Source organism: Salvia splendens, chromosome 2 (genome assembly GCF_004379255.2).
Source record: "Salvia splendens isolate huo1 chromosome 2, SspV2, whole genome shotgun sequence".
Lineage (NCBI taxonomy): Eukaryota > Viridiplantae > Streptophyta > Magnoliopsida > Lamiales > Lamiaceae > Salvia > Salvia splendens.
Genome location: NC_056033.1, coordinates 7,852,758 through 7,867,519, shown reverse-complemented (window position 1 = coordinate 7,867,519; position 14,762 = coordinate 7,852,758). Strand labels below are relative to the sequence as shown.

Here is a 14,762-nt window from a genome sequence, read left to right as displayed (position 1 = left end):
TGATATTTATGAGGATGACAGTAGTAATGGGACCCTAAATTTGGAAGCTCTTAAACACCCTTTCACCAAGATTTACAAAATCAGCATTTGAATAATTGCAAGTGAGGGAAATGCAGAGAATTTTGTGGATATTTTCGTACTTTTCTAGATAATAAATGGGTGATTGATAATGGTTTTGAGGAATTATAATTCTTGTCACTTTCTAAGAACCTTATTGTCAAAAGGCAAGACCCACAGCTTGACTTATAAACAGTTTCAAGAATAGTAAACCCAACTAAACTTTAAGATTGAATCCAGCAAAATAACAAAACACATGTGTCTTTCTTTTTATACTTTGATTTTCCAAATCTCTAAAAGTGAGGTAAACCTGTGAGTCAATTCCTTTTCTTGGAATGAACCACATGACTATACAAGTAATGAAATTAATTGCAGGTTTTCAGGTGGAGGTGATACCACAAAAGACTCATGCAAAGACCATCTAGATATCCTTAAAGGAAAAAAAATGTAAAAAAAAAAACTCATCTTTTCCACACACTTTCACACTAATGGTGGGTGATTTGAAACGAGTGTGCTTTGGAAATATGTATTCTTTAATTCCTTCGCTGATATTTCAACTACTATAATATTAAGCACTGTTGTTAATTTTTCTTTGGAATAAGTTAAACTTAAATGTAACATGAGTGGCTAATTCTTGGCCTACGTGGACCACATCACTAAGAAAAGAAACTAGTCAAACCAGATCTTTTTTCTGTTTTTGCTTGATGGCAAAAATGAAGATTTTTTACAATGGAATATACAAGATTTTTAGCTCTGTAAGCAAATCCTTTTTTGGTTGACTTTCACTTTTCCAACAACTAGTAGGTAGTTTTCAACTAACTTCAAAATTATGGTTTATTTTTAGCTCATATATCATACACTAGATCGCCATAAAACGGGCTCAGAGAGTAACCTTAAACCAGCTTGTGATTAACTGAGGATGAGACGGGCTCATGCAAGCGAGGAAATCAGAGGATTCCATCCTTTTTATTAACAAAACCAAGTTTTACAATGAACGTGACAGAAGTAGGGAAAGCCTTAAATTTGTGATAGCTTCATGACATTGAAAGGGTAGACCTCAGCTCTCAGTGGGGAAGAGAAAGCCTTGGTTGCAATAACAACATTTACAGCTTCTGTTGGATGCAAGCCATCAAAAAACACATAGTCCCTTCTGTTGGGGCAAATCGAGCCTCCTCTCTTGCACAAGATGCCCGTCCCGCCTTCACTCACCTGCCTTACTTCGCAGCACGAATTACTTGCATCGCGGAAACCTTTATTGACAATAAAAGATCCAAGATTCAGCCTTTTAGAGTATGTTAAACCACAATTAAAAATATTTAACTAGAAACTGATGCTTGGCGGGAAACTATTTTGTGATGAACATGTTTAGGGGTAAATATTTTAGAAACAACAAGAAAATATATACCTCTAGATCTAGGAAATCTGATTATATCACTCATCATCTTGTAAGCATTGACGAAAACAAGATTAGAACCGGGCATTTGAGGCCGGATATCATCTACCAAGTTCTTCAAGTTGGCATTGAACATAACAGATGCTCTGTTCAGATTCTCCACACACCCCTCTTGTGTCGGGACCCTGGCCAAGGCCATCGGAGTGCAGCCATTCGGATTGATCGCCATTAGCACAAACTTCCGTGCCCCCAACTCGTGCAACCTCTGCATAACACAAACCACCAACCATCCAATAATCATATATAACTAACTTCCTCAAACATATAGACACTTAAAAATGCATGAAAGCTAAAAACAACATTACAAGCAATCTAGCTAATAACTAAACACCCTAATTAACTTGAATTAGAAGCTTAAAACACGTAAATAGTGCAATAAAGAAATGTAAATACCTTGAGTTGGGTAGAGAGAGTGGCTGTCAGAGTGTTAGTAAATGCTTCAAGACTGACATTACTGCCAGCCAACCCCAGAAAGAAATTCAGTGAGTAGTCATTTCCTCCACTTCCAACTACAAACAAGAATTTAGATAGTATTTCTTTGCTGTTATTGCTCCCCAACTGCAGCTCCAGTTCTGGTAGAGTCACCTTCTCAAAATTGCTGATTTGCTGATTCAAACTGGTCACATTTCCCTGGATAAAGTTGGAATTTGTAGAAGCATTTAAAAAAATCTCTTGGTTCGGTTAAAAAATCATTCTTTTTCAAGAAAATGCAGCTTCTTGGTGGACCATGATTCCTTATAGTGTGCTCATATTTTAATCAAGTACACTTTATTACTACAACACATTCTTTTTTAACTCTACAACCAACATTCTTTAACATATTCTGATGTATAACATTGAAAATGATCATGTGACTGAATCACATGAGTTCACCACCAACTATCAATGCATAGAGGAGAAATCAGGGGTAAGTATTCGGACTTGGGTTTGGATGTTTGCTAAAACCAAAAACAGACTGAATTTGTAACTTTTCTTAAAAAGAACAGCTAGTCCTAACAAGAGAGAGAGAGAGAGAGAGAGACTAACAGCAAGAGCACCGGTAGCATCAAGAATCCCAGAACCACCAGAAGCAAAGTTGACACCATGCACTATCTTGGTCCCCCTTGTTGAGGGATCAGTGAAAGGTGGGATGTAGTCTGGGATTTTCAGCTTCTTCCCCAAAATGTCAATCACATTTTCTCCATTGGTGAACCTTCCAGAAGGGCCAAGAGGGAAGTCAACTCCATAGGGGGAGAAATCTGCCTTGGCTAAGGAGTTTGCAAGGAAATTGTTGTTGCCATTGTCAACTAATGAACTCCCAAAAACAAACATGCCTTTGCTTTTGGAACCTTGTTTTGGTGTGTTGAGACAAGTTGATGGTGTCAACAAGCCAAAAATGAGAAAGACACAAAAGAGTGAGAGATTTTGGGACATGATCTTGATTATTTGATGTGAGGTGATCTTGCTCAATTTGGTCAAGTGATGTGTAGGTTTGTTGATCCCTGATGTCTATTTATAGAGGACGAAAGGGCCGTACATTATTAATAAAATAATTTTGGGATAATTATTTTATAATCTTTGTTGACCGTCTAGAATTAGTCAAGGGACCTGTACAGTACGTTCGTAAAAATGGTAAGAAAAAATAGTCATTTTTCTTAGTTAATGCATATAGATAACAGTCAAAGTTTATAAAATCTCGCCACTTTCTACGTAAATAAATTGTAAATAGTATGGGCTATCTCAATTTCATTTATATGACTATATAAGTCCTTTTAAGAAGTACCTTAAAAGTATAATTGTGTGGCTTTTTTTCAAAGTGACAATATCATATTAATGTGGAGTTTAGGTGTGCACGACAACGATATTATACAAAAATTGAAGGTTCATGCCACGACAATCATACGAATTGAACGATTTTGTGTAATATTGTTGCAAATTCATGTAAAAATAAAGATTCGTGCCATCACGCCAATTAGTGATTTTCCTTAACCCTTCTACTTGAATTATTATTATATTTTAAATTGCATAGGATATTTTGTTGTTGAGGTACTAGCTATATAGTTTGGCTTACATTTACAAATGCTATTTATTGACTTCAGATAAATAGCTATTAATATTCCTCTGGTAGAAAAATAACTATTAGTATAATTTTGTTTTCCAAATGCTACAAGATTGATAAACTATAAACGTGGCTAACCTATTCTTTGACGTTATTAATTCCTCCGTTCATCTGTAGCTGAGTCGTATTCCTTTTTGGATGGTCCTACTGTAGCTGAGTCATTTCCTTATTTAGCAAAAAGTATTTTCATCTCTCTTACTTTACTGTTTCTTCTTCTTCTCTCTACCTTTTTACTTTTAACTTTATTCTCATTTTATTTAACTCATTTAAAACAATTTTTTATTAAACCTCGTGCCGAAAAGATATGCCGAGGGAGGGAGTAGTATATTTTAGTAAAAAATAACACGAATTCCAGCCGAATTGTTCTGCACCAAAAAAAAGTGTTGGCGTGTTAGATTTGATATTACTTTTCTCAGTTTATAAAGGTTTTGGTTTGTATTGAATTGGGACTTCTTTAAAAACACGTATTAAAATAGTTTTTCCCCTTCTATAGAAATTAGAATGGAGGCAATTTCGTCGAGATATAAAAAAACGAAGTAGATGCAGATGAACACAAAAAAATTATTTGTATTTATTTTTCTATGATCCATCCCATACAGTACCCATGCATGCATCAACTGCCAGAAAAAAAAATACTTGTACTAATTGTTTACGTAATTGCCCTATGTTTATTCCAACTCCATTTTTATTAATTCCTCGAGAAATAAAATTGCCTAAATTAAGAAGACATATCATTATTTGGAGAAGAAAAAAAATGAATTAATTAATTAGTACTCTATCAAATGGAATCGAATAATTAATCAATCTATACAATCTCAATCTCCAGCAGCCAAATTAGAAAATCTCTTCAAAGTCTTTGATAGAATTAAAGTCTTCTCTAATTTAATAATGATTAATGAGACGTATTATATATAGTACATATGTTTAGACCATCCACAATAGAAATAGCCCAGCAATAGCTCAGCCATAGCCTAGCCACTGCCATATCATCAGCACTAAAAATCCTCCTGCCACATCATCAAAACAAGCAAATAGCCCAGCAATAGCCCAGTCATAGCCTAGCCACATAATATCCACATCACTATTAACAAATATATACAAAATGAAATAATTAACAATCACACAATATACGAAATTTAATTTACGAGACATATACGGGAAAAGTTTAATAATAATATTAAAATTTTAAAAAGTACAATAATTTTAAAAAATACATTAATTTAAAAAAAATACAATAATAAAAAGGAGTGTCAATTCTCTCCTCGTCTCCCTCCGTGCCGCCTCCAACTCGTCCTGCAGGCTCATGAGCAAGGTTTGAAGCACGCTCTTCTCCACGGGATCCGTCGCCACCCGCCATTCGGCCATCGTCTTGATCAACTGAGCGCGCGTTTGGGCGCGAGCGAAGAATTTGAGATCCTCGGTGGATTGGCCAAGGGGGGACGCCGACTGGACCTCCTGGGAAGCCCCGGCGTTCCCCCTCGCCTCCCGCTGAGCGCGCTTGCGCCCCATCGGGCGAGGTCGGCCACCGACCGAACGCGGCGTGGGGACCTCCTGCGTTGTCTCGGGGAGGTCGTGGGAACCACCGCTGCTGCCGCTGAAATCGCCGGTGTAGTTCAATCGTTGCTTCTTCGGCCAGCCAGAGTCGACACCTACTCGGAACTTCTCGGACTCGTTCAGCACAAGATAGCAGTTCCAGTAGGTGAAGTCCTTGTATACCCCCTTCAGTGGGAAGGCTTTCTCAGCTATTCTCCTGCAATCCTCCTCCGTTTGGCCACTGCTCATCATGCGGAGTGCGTTGGTGTACAGACCCGAAAATCGGGAGACCGCACCCCTGATTCGGTTCCAGGCCTTCCGGCAATCCTCCCCGTTGCGTGGCCTCCCCTCCGGGCAAAATCTCTTGTAGGCTGCTGCTATCTTGCCCCACATGTTGACGATCCTCTGCTCGTTCGAAACAAGAGGATCGTCGCAAACACTCACCCACGCCTTGCAGAGCGCGACGTTCTCCTCGTCCGTCCACCTCCTCCGTACCTCCTCCTCACCCGGCTGCGACGACTCGCCGACCTTCTTCTTGCCCTTCTTCGCGGGGGCGCCACGCCCCCGCTCTGCCCCCCCCTCAACGAGAGTTTCCGAAGCACCGGGAGTATCAAACACCAAGTCATCTAAGGAGAAACTATCAAACCCCAAGGGCGTTTGGGTCGATGTGTGAGATGAACCAGTCGAAAAATCTAAACTGGGGCGATAGACATCCCCCGCCGTCGCCGGGGACCCCACAGAAGTCCACTGTGTAGCCGGTACGACCCCCGGAGTCCCCTGTGTCGGCGGTACCCCCCGGGCATCATCTGCATCCCGGGTGCCCATCCCGTTGGTGCCCACCCCGGTATCGCCGGAAACCCCCCCCGGCGGACTCCCCCCCGTTGGCATCCCGGAAAACATCTGCTGCCACGGGTACATGTTGTAGTACCCGGGCATCTGACCCCATCCACTTCCCACGGGGATAGACGGAGTTTGTGACCCGCTACTCCCGGAACTAGGCTCGTTGTTGAGATCCATTTCCCTTGTTGATCCTGTATAGAAATTAAGATAGAGAGAGTACTCGTTAAAACAAGTGGTGCGAATGAAAATGACGAGCAAAGCGCGTATATATAGTGTTTCGGAAAAAAAAAATTTAATTTCGCTCTAGGCAGTGCGCTGGGCGATCCGGGCGCTGCAATAGCGCCGAGCGGACCGCCCAGCGCCACGCGACCGCCCAGCGCTGCGCGGTTTCTCTCTCCATTCGCCCGCTGGGCGACTGCAATAGACCGCCCAGCGAACCGCCCAGCGCCGGCGCTCGGCTAGGCGGTCGGCTGGGCGGCATTGTGGATGGTCTTAGTGTGTGTCCATTATGCGTTCTGATTTTTAATCAGGAAAATAAACTGGAAATAATTCATATTGGATTTGTACATTGGATAAATGTCCTAATAATAGTCAACTTTTACATTTAATTAATTTTATAGTTTGAGTAAGTGCAAGTTGATAATATTATACTATATGGAAATTGATTTTCTACTTCCTATTTTAGGGAATGCATTTAATACTAATAGTATATATTGTTCCTTGAAATAGCAAGCTTGTTATATTCGTTGACATCACGTACGAACTTATATAGCAATTAATAAATCAGTAATGGAACTATGGTTCATGATATGTCTACATGTAATTTGGCAAAATCATAGCGTGCATGGAACTGTGGAAGGCCCGAATTCAATGTCGTTTTGATGCTTGGATGAAGAAAAACTCACACCAAATTTATGCGTCGGGTTTGAGTTAGAATTTCGAGCCCTGGTCTGGTCCGAACCATTTTGTTTCATAATGTTGTGATTTTTTAAGAAATTTAAAGGCTATGCCATTTTGCAACTCGGCCTAATTGTAGGGTCGTAAAGTAATAATTTACCCTTATAATTGCATTCAAGTATTCAACTTGTGATTTTTTTGATGATTCAAAGCCTTCTCTATGTATAATCTAAAAAAAAGTCTCACGTATGTGTAAATAAATAAACTAGCCTACGCTATTAGAATTAAGTTTTATGAAATTTAATAACATAGTACATATTTAATCATGAAATATAATCGGGTTCTAACAATATTAATTTTATTTATCACACACTTATTTAGTCTTTATTATTATATAATTGATAATCAAACCAAAAAAAGTTTCAATATACAAATTAGTTAATAATCAATTTTATTATCGGTTTATTGATAATGGACTAACCGAATACCCTACACAATAGGTGCAGTCCGGTTCCATAATTACCAATGCAGAATGTAATAAATTAGGTGGCATATGAAGTCAAAGCTCATTCTGATTTCTGACACTAATAAAAATTGTTAAATGGCATGATGGTACGATACGTTCCTCGTGTTGTACATTTCTGCATCGGAGGTGGAGAGGTCCCTTTTGGAAATAGCAAACTTTTGCGACATTAATTCCTTACCAAATTTTTTAGTATATGTTTAATGTCACAACTTTTTGTGTTTTTAATGTAGCAAACATGGCATAACTTCTTTTGGTCCCAAGGCTTTTCATTTTATTTTATTGACATAATTCTTTATGTTTTAATGTCACAATCTTAGGATAAGTACTTTTTGTATCAAATAAATATAAATTTCAAAATATCGCATCAAGATGTATTCGCATTCAAATTTTTTGATTTCGGGCAATAACGTACTACAATAATATATGCACGCAATGACACAATTATCAATTATGATCCTATTTATAGGAAATACACCTCTCCAATAAATTATTAAATTTTTAGATATTTCCTCCGTCTCGCAAAAGATGTCCACGTTCTTGAGTAACATAAAATTTTATGAGAAGTTGTTAGATAACGTAAGTAACAAAAAAGGTAGTTGGGTAATTTTAATGAGGAGAAAAGAGAGAAGAATTTATTCTCAAATTAAAAAGGAAAAGTCAATATCTTAATTGAGACGGTGGGGGTATATATTATTATCTTGTCTTTCATGATAAATCTCAACTTGTTTTTAACATTTTGTTTTTAATTTTTCTTCTAATGTGTGCTTCTTTTTATTTGCTGCCTTCATAGTCCATAACCAGATTAACCTTGTTGTTTGGACTTTGGAGGAAACCCAAGAACTAGATTATAAATTCTCAGCACCCATTTCCTAAATTTTAAGGTCCAAACGCTAGTTTGAAAATATAGTACTATGACTTAATAAAATTAGTTAATATTTTGAGTTAGTCAATTTATGCAACCAAACATTATATGTGACACCAAGCATATATATAATTTGTAACTATACGATATTTATCTCCTGAGATTGGTAGAATTGTTTACACTCTAATAATAAGAGGTAGGTGTGCATTTACTGCAATATTTATTATCACGATGGTACATGCAAGAACTTAATGAAGGATGGTAACACGGCAAATCGCAATTTATTGGTAACGTTTTTCCTTTATTAGGTGTGACGTTTGAGTTATCAATAATAGAAAAACTAAATATGTGTGAGAATTCAAATTTATTCAAGTAACTAATGATTAAATAAAGATATTCTATGATTATTTTTTTAGTTATTGGTTAGTACAAACTCCCTTCCCTAAAATTTGTCTCAATTTGACCCGGCGCAGATTTTAAGAAATTATTTGACTTTATATTAGATGAAGGTGTGGAGTGAAATAAGGAGAAATTATTTGACTTTATATTAGATGAAGGTGTGGAGTGAAATAAGGGTCTCACGTTGAGAAGATTGAGATTGTATTTAATGTCTATTTTTGGTAAGATTCTAAGTGGGACGGATGAAAATGGTAAAATGGGATAAACTTTATGGGACGGTGGAAGTATATAACATTATATTAATATTAGTATATTTTTTTAATATTAGTAGTACACTAGTACTGTTGGAGTGTGGAGAGCTACTGTCAACACTCAACAGATTAATTACATTTATATGAAAAAAGAATTGACTCCAAATTTAAACTTTGTTTTACCGGAAATTCATATGGAGCCTAAACATTATGTGTTCCAATTAGTTTATCTTATAGTAGTAGTATTAAGAGCATCCACAATGGTCTAGGACCTCCTATAGCCCTCACATAGCCTTCCTACTGTCACATTATCCAGCACTAAAATCCTCCTGCCACATCATCTGGACATGCAACTGGACATCAAATAGCCATCACATAGCCTATCCACATCACTAATAACAACTATATAAATTTAATTTACAATTGTAGCAACATACGGAATTTAATTTACGAGATAAATACAAGAAAATTGAATAATACTATTAAAATTTTAAAAAGTACAATAATTTTAAAAAAATACATTTAAAAAAATTACATAAATTTAAATAAAAACTAATGCCTTCCAATCCTCCGCGCCCACAACTCTTCAATTAAATCCTTTTGGAGTCGGAGATAATGACGTCCAAAGCGCGTATATATAGTGTTTTCGAAAAAAAAAATTTTAATTCTGACGCCGGTCTGACGCCGATCCGGGGCCTACAATGGCGCCGTGAGGATCGGCGTTAGAACCGGCGTCACCACACGAATCGGCATGGGTACGCCGAAATTGACGCCGATTTGACGCCCGGCGTCGCGGTTTTGACGCCTCCATTGCTGAATGCTCTAATGAACTTGTTAAATTTAAATTGGGCTCATATAAACTATTGCTGTTGACTTAGCATTCATTTTCTCAAGCCCGAGATAATTATTAGGCCAATTCCAATAGCTTGCTATAATATTTCGGCTCAAATAAAAATCCGATTTAAAACGATTCTGAATTTCTGAGGTAGCATTCATTATTTGGGAATTAGCTACTGTTTTCACTATTTCTCAGGTATCTCTTCTGATTTTGCTCTTTCTCGTTTTAATTAGTTCTAAAGATTATTTCTTTGGCATCGCATTGGTTCAGCTATTCATTATGATTCGATTCGAGTTTCCATTTTCCATTTTCCATTTGGGTTGATTAGCTAATTTGGGGATTTTTTACTTTTTATACTACTTTAGTAATTTCTTGATCTTTTTTTTAGTTTTTTTGTTAATCGTTGTGTTTCTGTCGAGACCCATGTTGCGAGAAGTTATGCTAGTAGCTGGATTGAAATTAAGAACGGAGGAAGATTTGATGATGTGATTAGTTTCTATGTGAAGGAATTCAAGATCATTGTTTTTTTTGGTTTTGTCATGCTGTTTTGGTTGGAATAGTTGAGGTAGATGCATTTTTTCTGTATCGAGCTCGATGACGGTGTGAATTATCATCCATTGATTGTTAATTAGTTGCTGCATTGTTTTTAGTGTGTGTTGTCATATAATTCAAATGCTAGTTAAATGTTTTTTTACTGCTGCTAGAATGCATAATTCCATGTCCAACCAAGGATTCTACCGCACTGCGAAACAAGTTTTCAGCTCTACAAAATCCAATGAACACACCGCAAACTTGATTGCGGAGTCCCTAATTAATTCGACCACAAGACCTCTCCAAATTGCAGAATCTCTCATTTCCAAAGTTAATCCCTGTATCACACATCATGTTCTCTCGAACCCACGAATTCCCAGCTCTTCTTGCTTGCGTTTCTTTGAATTTTTGCGGACGAATCAGTCCATTACTCCTCAAAAACCCGATCTTGAATCGCACATTGTAATCATTCTGCGGCTTTTCGGAGCTAGGAAATTTGCGGAGGCCAAGAATATTTTGAGTGCTGCTGTTGCAGATGAAAATCTTCGATCTCCATTTTCAGAAGTAGCTTCATTAGTGAGTGAAAGTTGTGCAGAACCCACTGTAAAGATTAAATTCTTTGATATGTTATTTAGGGTTTATGCTGACAATGGACAGTTTGATGAGGGCTTGGAGGTTTTCGAGTATATGGTTAATAATAAGTTTGAGATTGATGAGCGTTCTTGCATGGTTTATTTGGTTGCATTGAAGAAATGCAACCGTTTTGGCTCATTGTATGATTTCTTTCAGAAAATGGTGGAATGCAATGTGATGATTACTGTTTATTCCATGACATTGGTTATGGATGGATTGTGTAAAAGAAAGGAAGTTGAGACAGCCAGAAAATTGATGCACGATCTGGTTGGAAAAGGGGTGAAACCAAACACGTATACTTTCAACACTTTGATAGATGCTTATGTAAAGAAATCGAATCATGAGGGAGTGAAAGATATCTTGGCTACTATGGAGAAGGCCGGGGTGAATTTCAATGTGGCGACGTATACTCTTCGGATTAATTGGCAAGCGAAATACTTCGGTATTGAAAATGCAGTGAAGGTGTTTAAGGAAATGTCTGAAAAAGGTGTAGAAGCAGATGTTCATGTGTACACATTGATGATTAGTTTGTACTGTAAAAAAGGTGATATTAAGACTGCATTTGCTTTATTTGATGAGTTGGTGGAGAAGGGGGTGGAGCCTAATGCCCATACTTATAACTCATTGATATATGGTGTGTGCAAGATGGGGAACATGGATGCAGCGAAGGTCTTGCTCATTGAGATGCAAAGCAAAGGAATAAACTTGAATCGAGTTATTTTCAACACGCTGATGGATGGCTACTGCAAGCAAGGGATGATTGATGAAGCTTTGAAGTTGCAAGCTATTATGGAGAAGAAGGGATTTGATCCTGATGTATATGTGTACACTATGATTGCCAATTGTTTATGCAAATTAAACCGGCATGAGGAAGCGAAGAAGGAACTGTTCTCGATGGTGGAGAAGGGTGTCGCACCAAACGTGTATTCTTACACAACACTGATCGATATATACAGCAAGGAAGGTAATCTTGTTGAAGCTACTAGAACGTTACATGAGATGGAGAAGAATGGAGAGAAACCAAGCGTTGTGACATACAACGCTTTAATCCATGGATACTGCCGAAATGGGAGGATGAAGGAAGCAAATGAATTGAGGAGGAAACTGGAAGTTAAGGGGTTGCTGCCAGATAGTTACACGTACACCTCCCTCGTGCAGGGAGAATGTATAGCTGGGGATATAGATGAGGCGCTGAAGCTCTTCCAAGAGATGCAGATGAAGAATATAAATCCGGATGTAATAACTTACACAGCATTGATATCAGGGTTGTCCAAAGAAGGGAGATCAGAAGAGGCTTTCGAGTTGTATGACGAGATGAAAGAAGCTGGTGTCACGCCAGATGATACTGTATACTCTTGTCTTGTGGGCAGCCTCCATGCTACTCAAACTTAGTCTTGAAATCTCGGATGAGGTAATTTTAAGTCTTCTATATTCGTCCCAGATTTTTTCTGGAGAATGATGACTCAAAGATATGAATTTTTTACTGTATAAAAAAGATAGACTTTCAACAATTTTTTTATTTCAATTTTCTTGTACAACGCTTGCTGCAAAGGAAGGCTGCGTTTGATTTGATTGATATTGGTCGCTGGCATGTCTCGTATGCCATGGCGTGGAGAGAGTCCATCACTTTCCTTCAGAAGCTACTCCGTATCAAGCTCAGACAACGAAGGGAGGTGCTCGGCTATTGCAAATTGCTTGGCCAGAAAAACCACACTCCTACATTCTACAGCCAATCAGAGGTTCACCGTTCACGTCTTCTAAGGTGATGCCCCCATATATTCCAAGCACTGGGGTTTGCTTCAATAAGCTCCCTTGTGTGGCATATTACATATTTAGAAATGAAGAAAGAATTTTGATTTTGAGTATGTTCTTAGGTGTGTGTGTGATTGGCCTTTTAGGTTGAGATAATGTGTTGCTAAATGTAAGCTAGCTTTAGTGCTTTGTTGTCAAAAAGCTAGCTACCGTAGTTGATAGACGTAACTCTTCTTCATGTGCAATTCAGAAGTTTGTATATGTTCTTTGATATTGCATTATGTATAATATACAAAATGGATTGGTAGCTGATTCTGGAGAAAATTGAGATAGTGAGGAAACAAATTTGCAAGGAAACAGTGTGGAGTTGTTGTTTCAAAGAAGCATGTGCATGAACTGCAAAAGTGATGGTTGATATATTACAAAAAGTACTGTCATAGTAAGCGTATCAATCTTCATGGATCTCTTTGTATTAGCTTGCTTTGCTTATATTTGGACCGTTTATTCATATATATTCCCTGCTCCATAGTTGTCAATTATAATTCGTTATCTTTCATGTATAATCTTCATCAGGGTATGAGATCAGATAATAACTTTAGGTTATCATCGTCAATAGTATCCTTATTGAGTTCTTGAGGAGTTTAATATCCACCATTTCCAATTTAGACAACCTCAGATAAGTGTTGCATGTTTTAGGTGCTTATATTTTAGTCTCTGGATTGTCAGGTTTTAAAACTTGAAGCATTCTTTGGCAGACCCTGTTGCAATGTGGCATGTCAAAGACGAGATAGCCCCTGCTATCCTCCTTGTGGTGGACTTTGGTGGCTGGTACAGGCTTGATACGAAGACATCCAATGACAGCTCTTCCGACTCAATGATACATCATACTCAAGTCTCTCTACTGAAAGATGTCATTGTACCGTACACCCATTTACTTCCTAGGCTACACCTATCTGAAAACCGGAAGAGGCCCACAGTTCTTTACTTCAAAGGAGCAAAGCATAGGCACCGGGTCAGTATTCTATGTTCTAATTCTACTATTTTTAGCATCATGTTTTCTTGTTGTTGACATTTTTTACGTATCCACAGGGAGGTCTTATTCATGAGAAATTATGGGATTTGTTGATCGATGAGCTGAGAGTGATTATGGAAGAGGGCTTTCCTAATGCCACAGGGAAGGAGCAATCAATAAAGGGGATGAGGTCATCGCAGTTCTGCTTACATCCAGCAGGCGACACACCAACTTCGTGTAGACTCTTTGATGCTGTGCGGAGTCTCTGCATACCAGTCATTGTCAGCGACAACGTTGAGCTCCCATTTGAAGGCATGGTGGATTACTCAGAATTCTCTGTTTTCGTTGCTGTTAGTGATGCTTTGAAGCCCGATTGGCTAGTGAGTCATCTGAGAAGCTATTCTCGTGAACAGAAGGATAGGTTTCGCAGAAACATGGCCACGGTTCAACCGGTCTTTCAATATGACAACGGCCATCCGGGTGGTGTTTGCCTGATACCTCCAGGTGGCGCAGTGAATCACATATGGAGGAAAGTTCATCAAAAGCTACCATTGATCAGAGAAGCTATCACACGAGAGAGGCGAAAACCTCAGGGAGTATTGGTTCCACTTCGTCGTCATTGCATTTGATGTATCATATTTTCCATAACTCACTTCTTCACTCTACTCCATTTTTATATTTTAATGTTTTCGTTTATTCATCAATATGGGTTTATTATACCTTCTTTGATAGATCTAGAACACATGGTTTGCATTTGTATCTTTATATGGATTGGATGAGAAGTTGGACATGAAAAAATTGCAATAAGAACAATTGTGAAGTGGAAAAAATTGTCATAATTTTTTGACATTTTTTAAAGTATTTTGACCACAATTAAATCTTGAATAAGTCCAATTTGTCCAAAAAAAAAGATTAAAACCGGCACTTTATTAGCTGATGAAATGTAACAGCCGCCTCAAAAGGAAATAACACAGGAAAATAACAGCCTTAAAAACAGTAAACTCGTGACAAGAACAAGATTCAAACAAAGGATCACATGACCAAGATTTTTAGGTCTTTTAATAGATTTGACAGAATGAA

General features: G+C 37.9%; 3 protein-coding genes across 5 annotated transcripts; 2 read left to right on the top strand and 1 right to left on the bottom strand.

Moving 5' to 3' along the window:
- Positions 1-945: 945 nt before the first annotated feature.
- Positions 946-2,958, bottom strand: LOC121762786 (GDSL esterase/lipase At5g45670-like). The gene is made up of 4 exons (XM_042158781.1): positions 2,537-2,958; positions 1,904-2,140; positions 1,463-1,715; positions 946-1,307 (listed from the first exon to the last, which is right to left on the bottom strand). The coding sequence occupies exons 1-4, from the start codon at positions 2,921-2,923 to the stop codon at positions 1,075-1,077; spliced, it is 1,110 nt and encodes a 369-aa protein (XP_042014715.1). The 5' UTR covers positions 2,924-2,958; the 3' UTR covers positions 946-1,074.
- Positions 2,959-9,805: 6,847 nt separating this feature from the next.
- On the top strand, positions 9,806-13,562 carry LOC121786647 (pentatricopeptide repeat-containing protein At2g32630-like). Of its 3 annotated transcripts, none has more exons than XM_042185292.1 (3): positions 9,806-9,949; positions 10,459-12,680; positions 13,426-13,562. In XM_042185292.1, the coding sequence occupies exon 2, from the start codon at positions 10,460-10,462 to the stop codon at positions 12,308-12,310; it is 1,851 nt and encodes a 616-aa protein (XP_042041226.1). In that variant the 5' UTR covers positions 9,806-9,949; position 10,459; the 3' UTR covers positions 12,311-12,680; positions 13,426-13,562. The 3 variants fall into 3 exon arrangements, with proteins under 3 accessions (XP_042041226.1, XP_042041217.1, XP_042041224.1); XM_042185283.1 differs by having other exon boundaries at positions 9,817-12,329; positions 12,475-12,680; XM_042185290.1 differs by having other exon boundaries at positions 9,817-12,329; positions 12,471-12,680.
- On the top strand, positions 12,523-14,419 carry LOC121772487 (probable arabinosyltransferase ARAD1). The gene is made up of 3 exons (XM_042169616.1): positions 12,523-12,680; positions 13,403-13,682; positions 13,760-14,419. Exons 1-3 carry the CDS (start codon positions 12,523-12,525, stop codon positions 14,309-14,311), a joined length of 990 nt encoding a protein of 329 aa, XP_042025550.1. The 3' UTR covers positions 14,312-14,419.
- Positions 14,420-14,762: the final 343 nt, after the last annotated feature.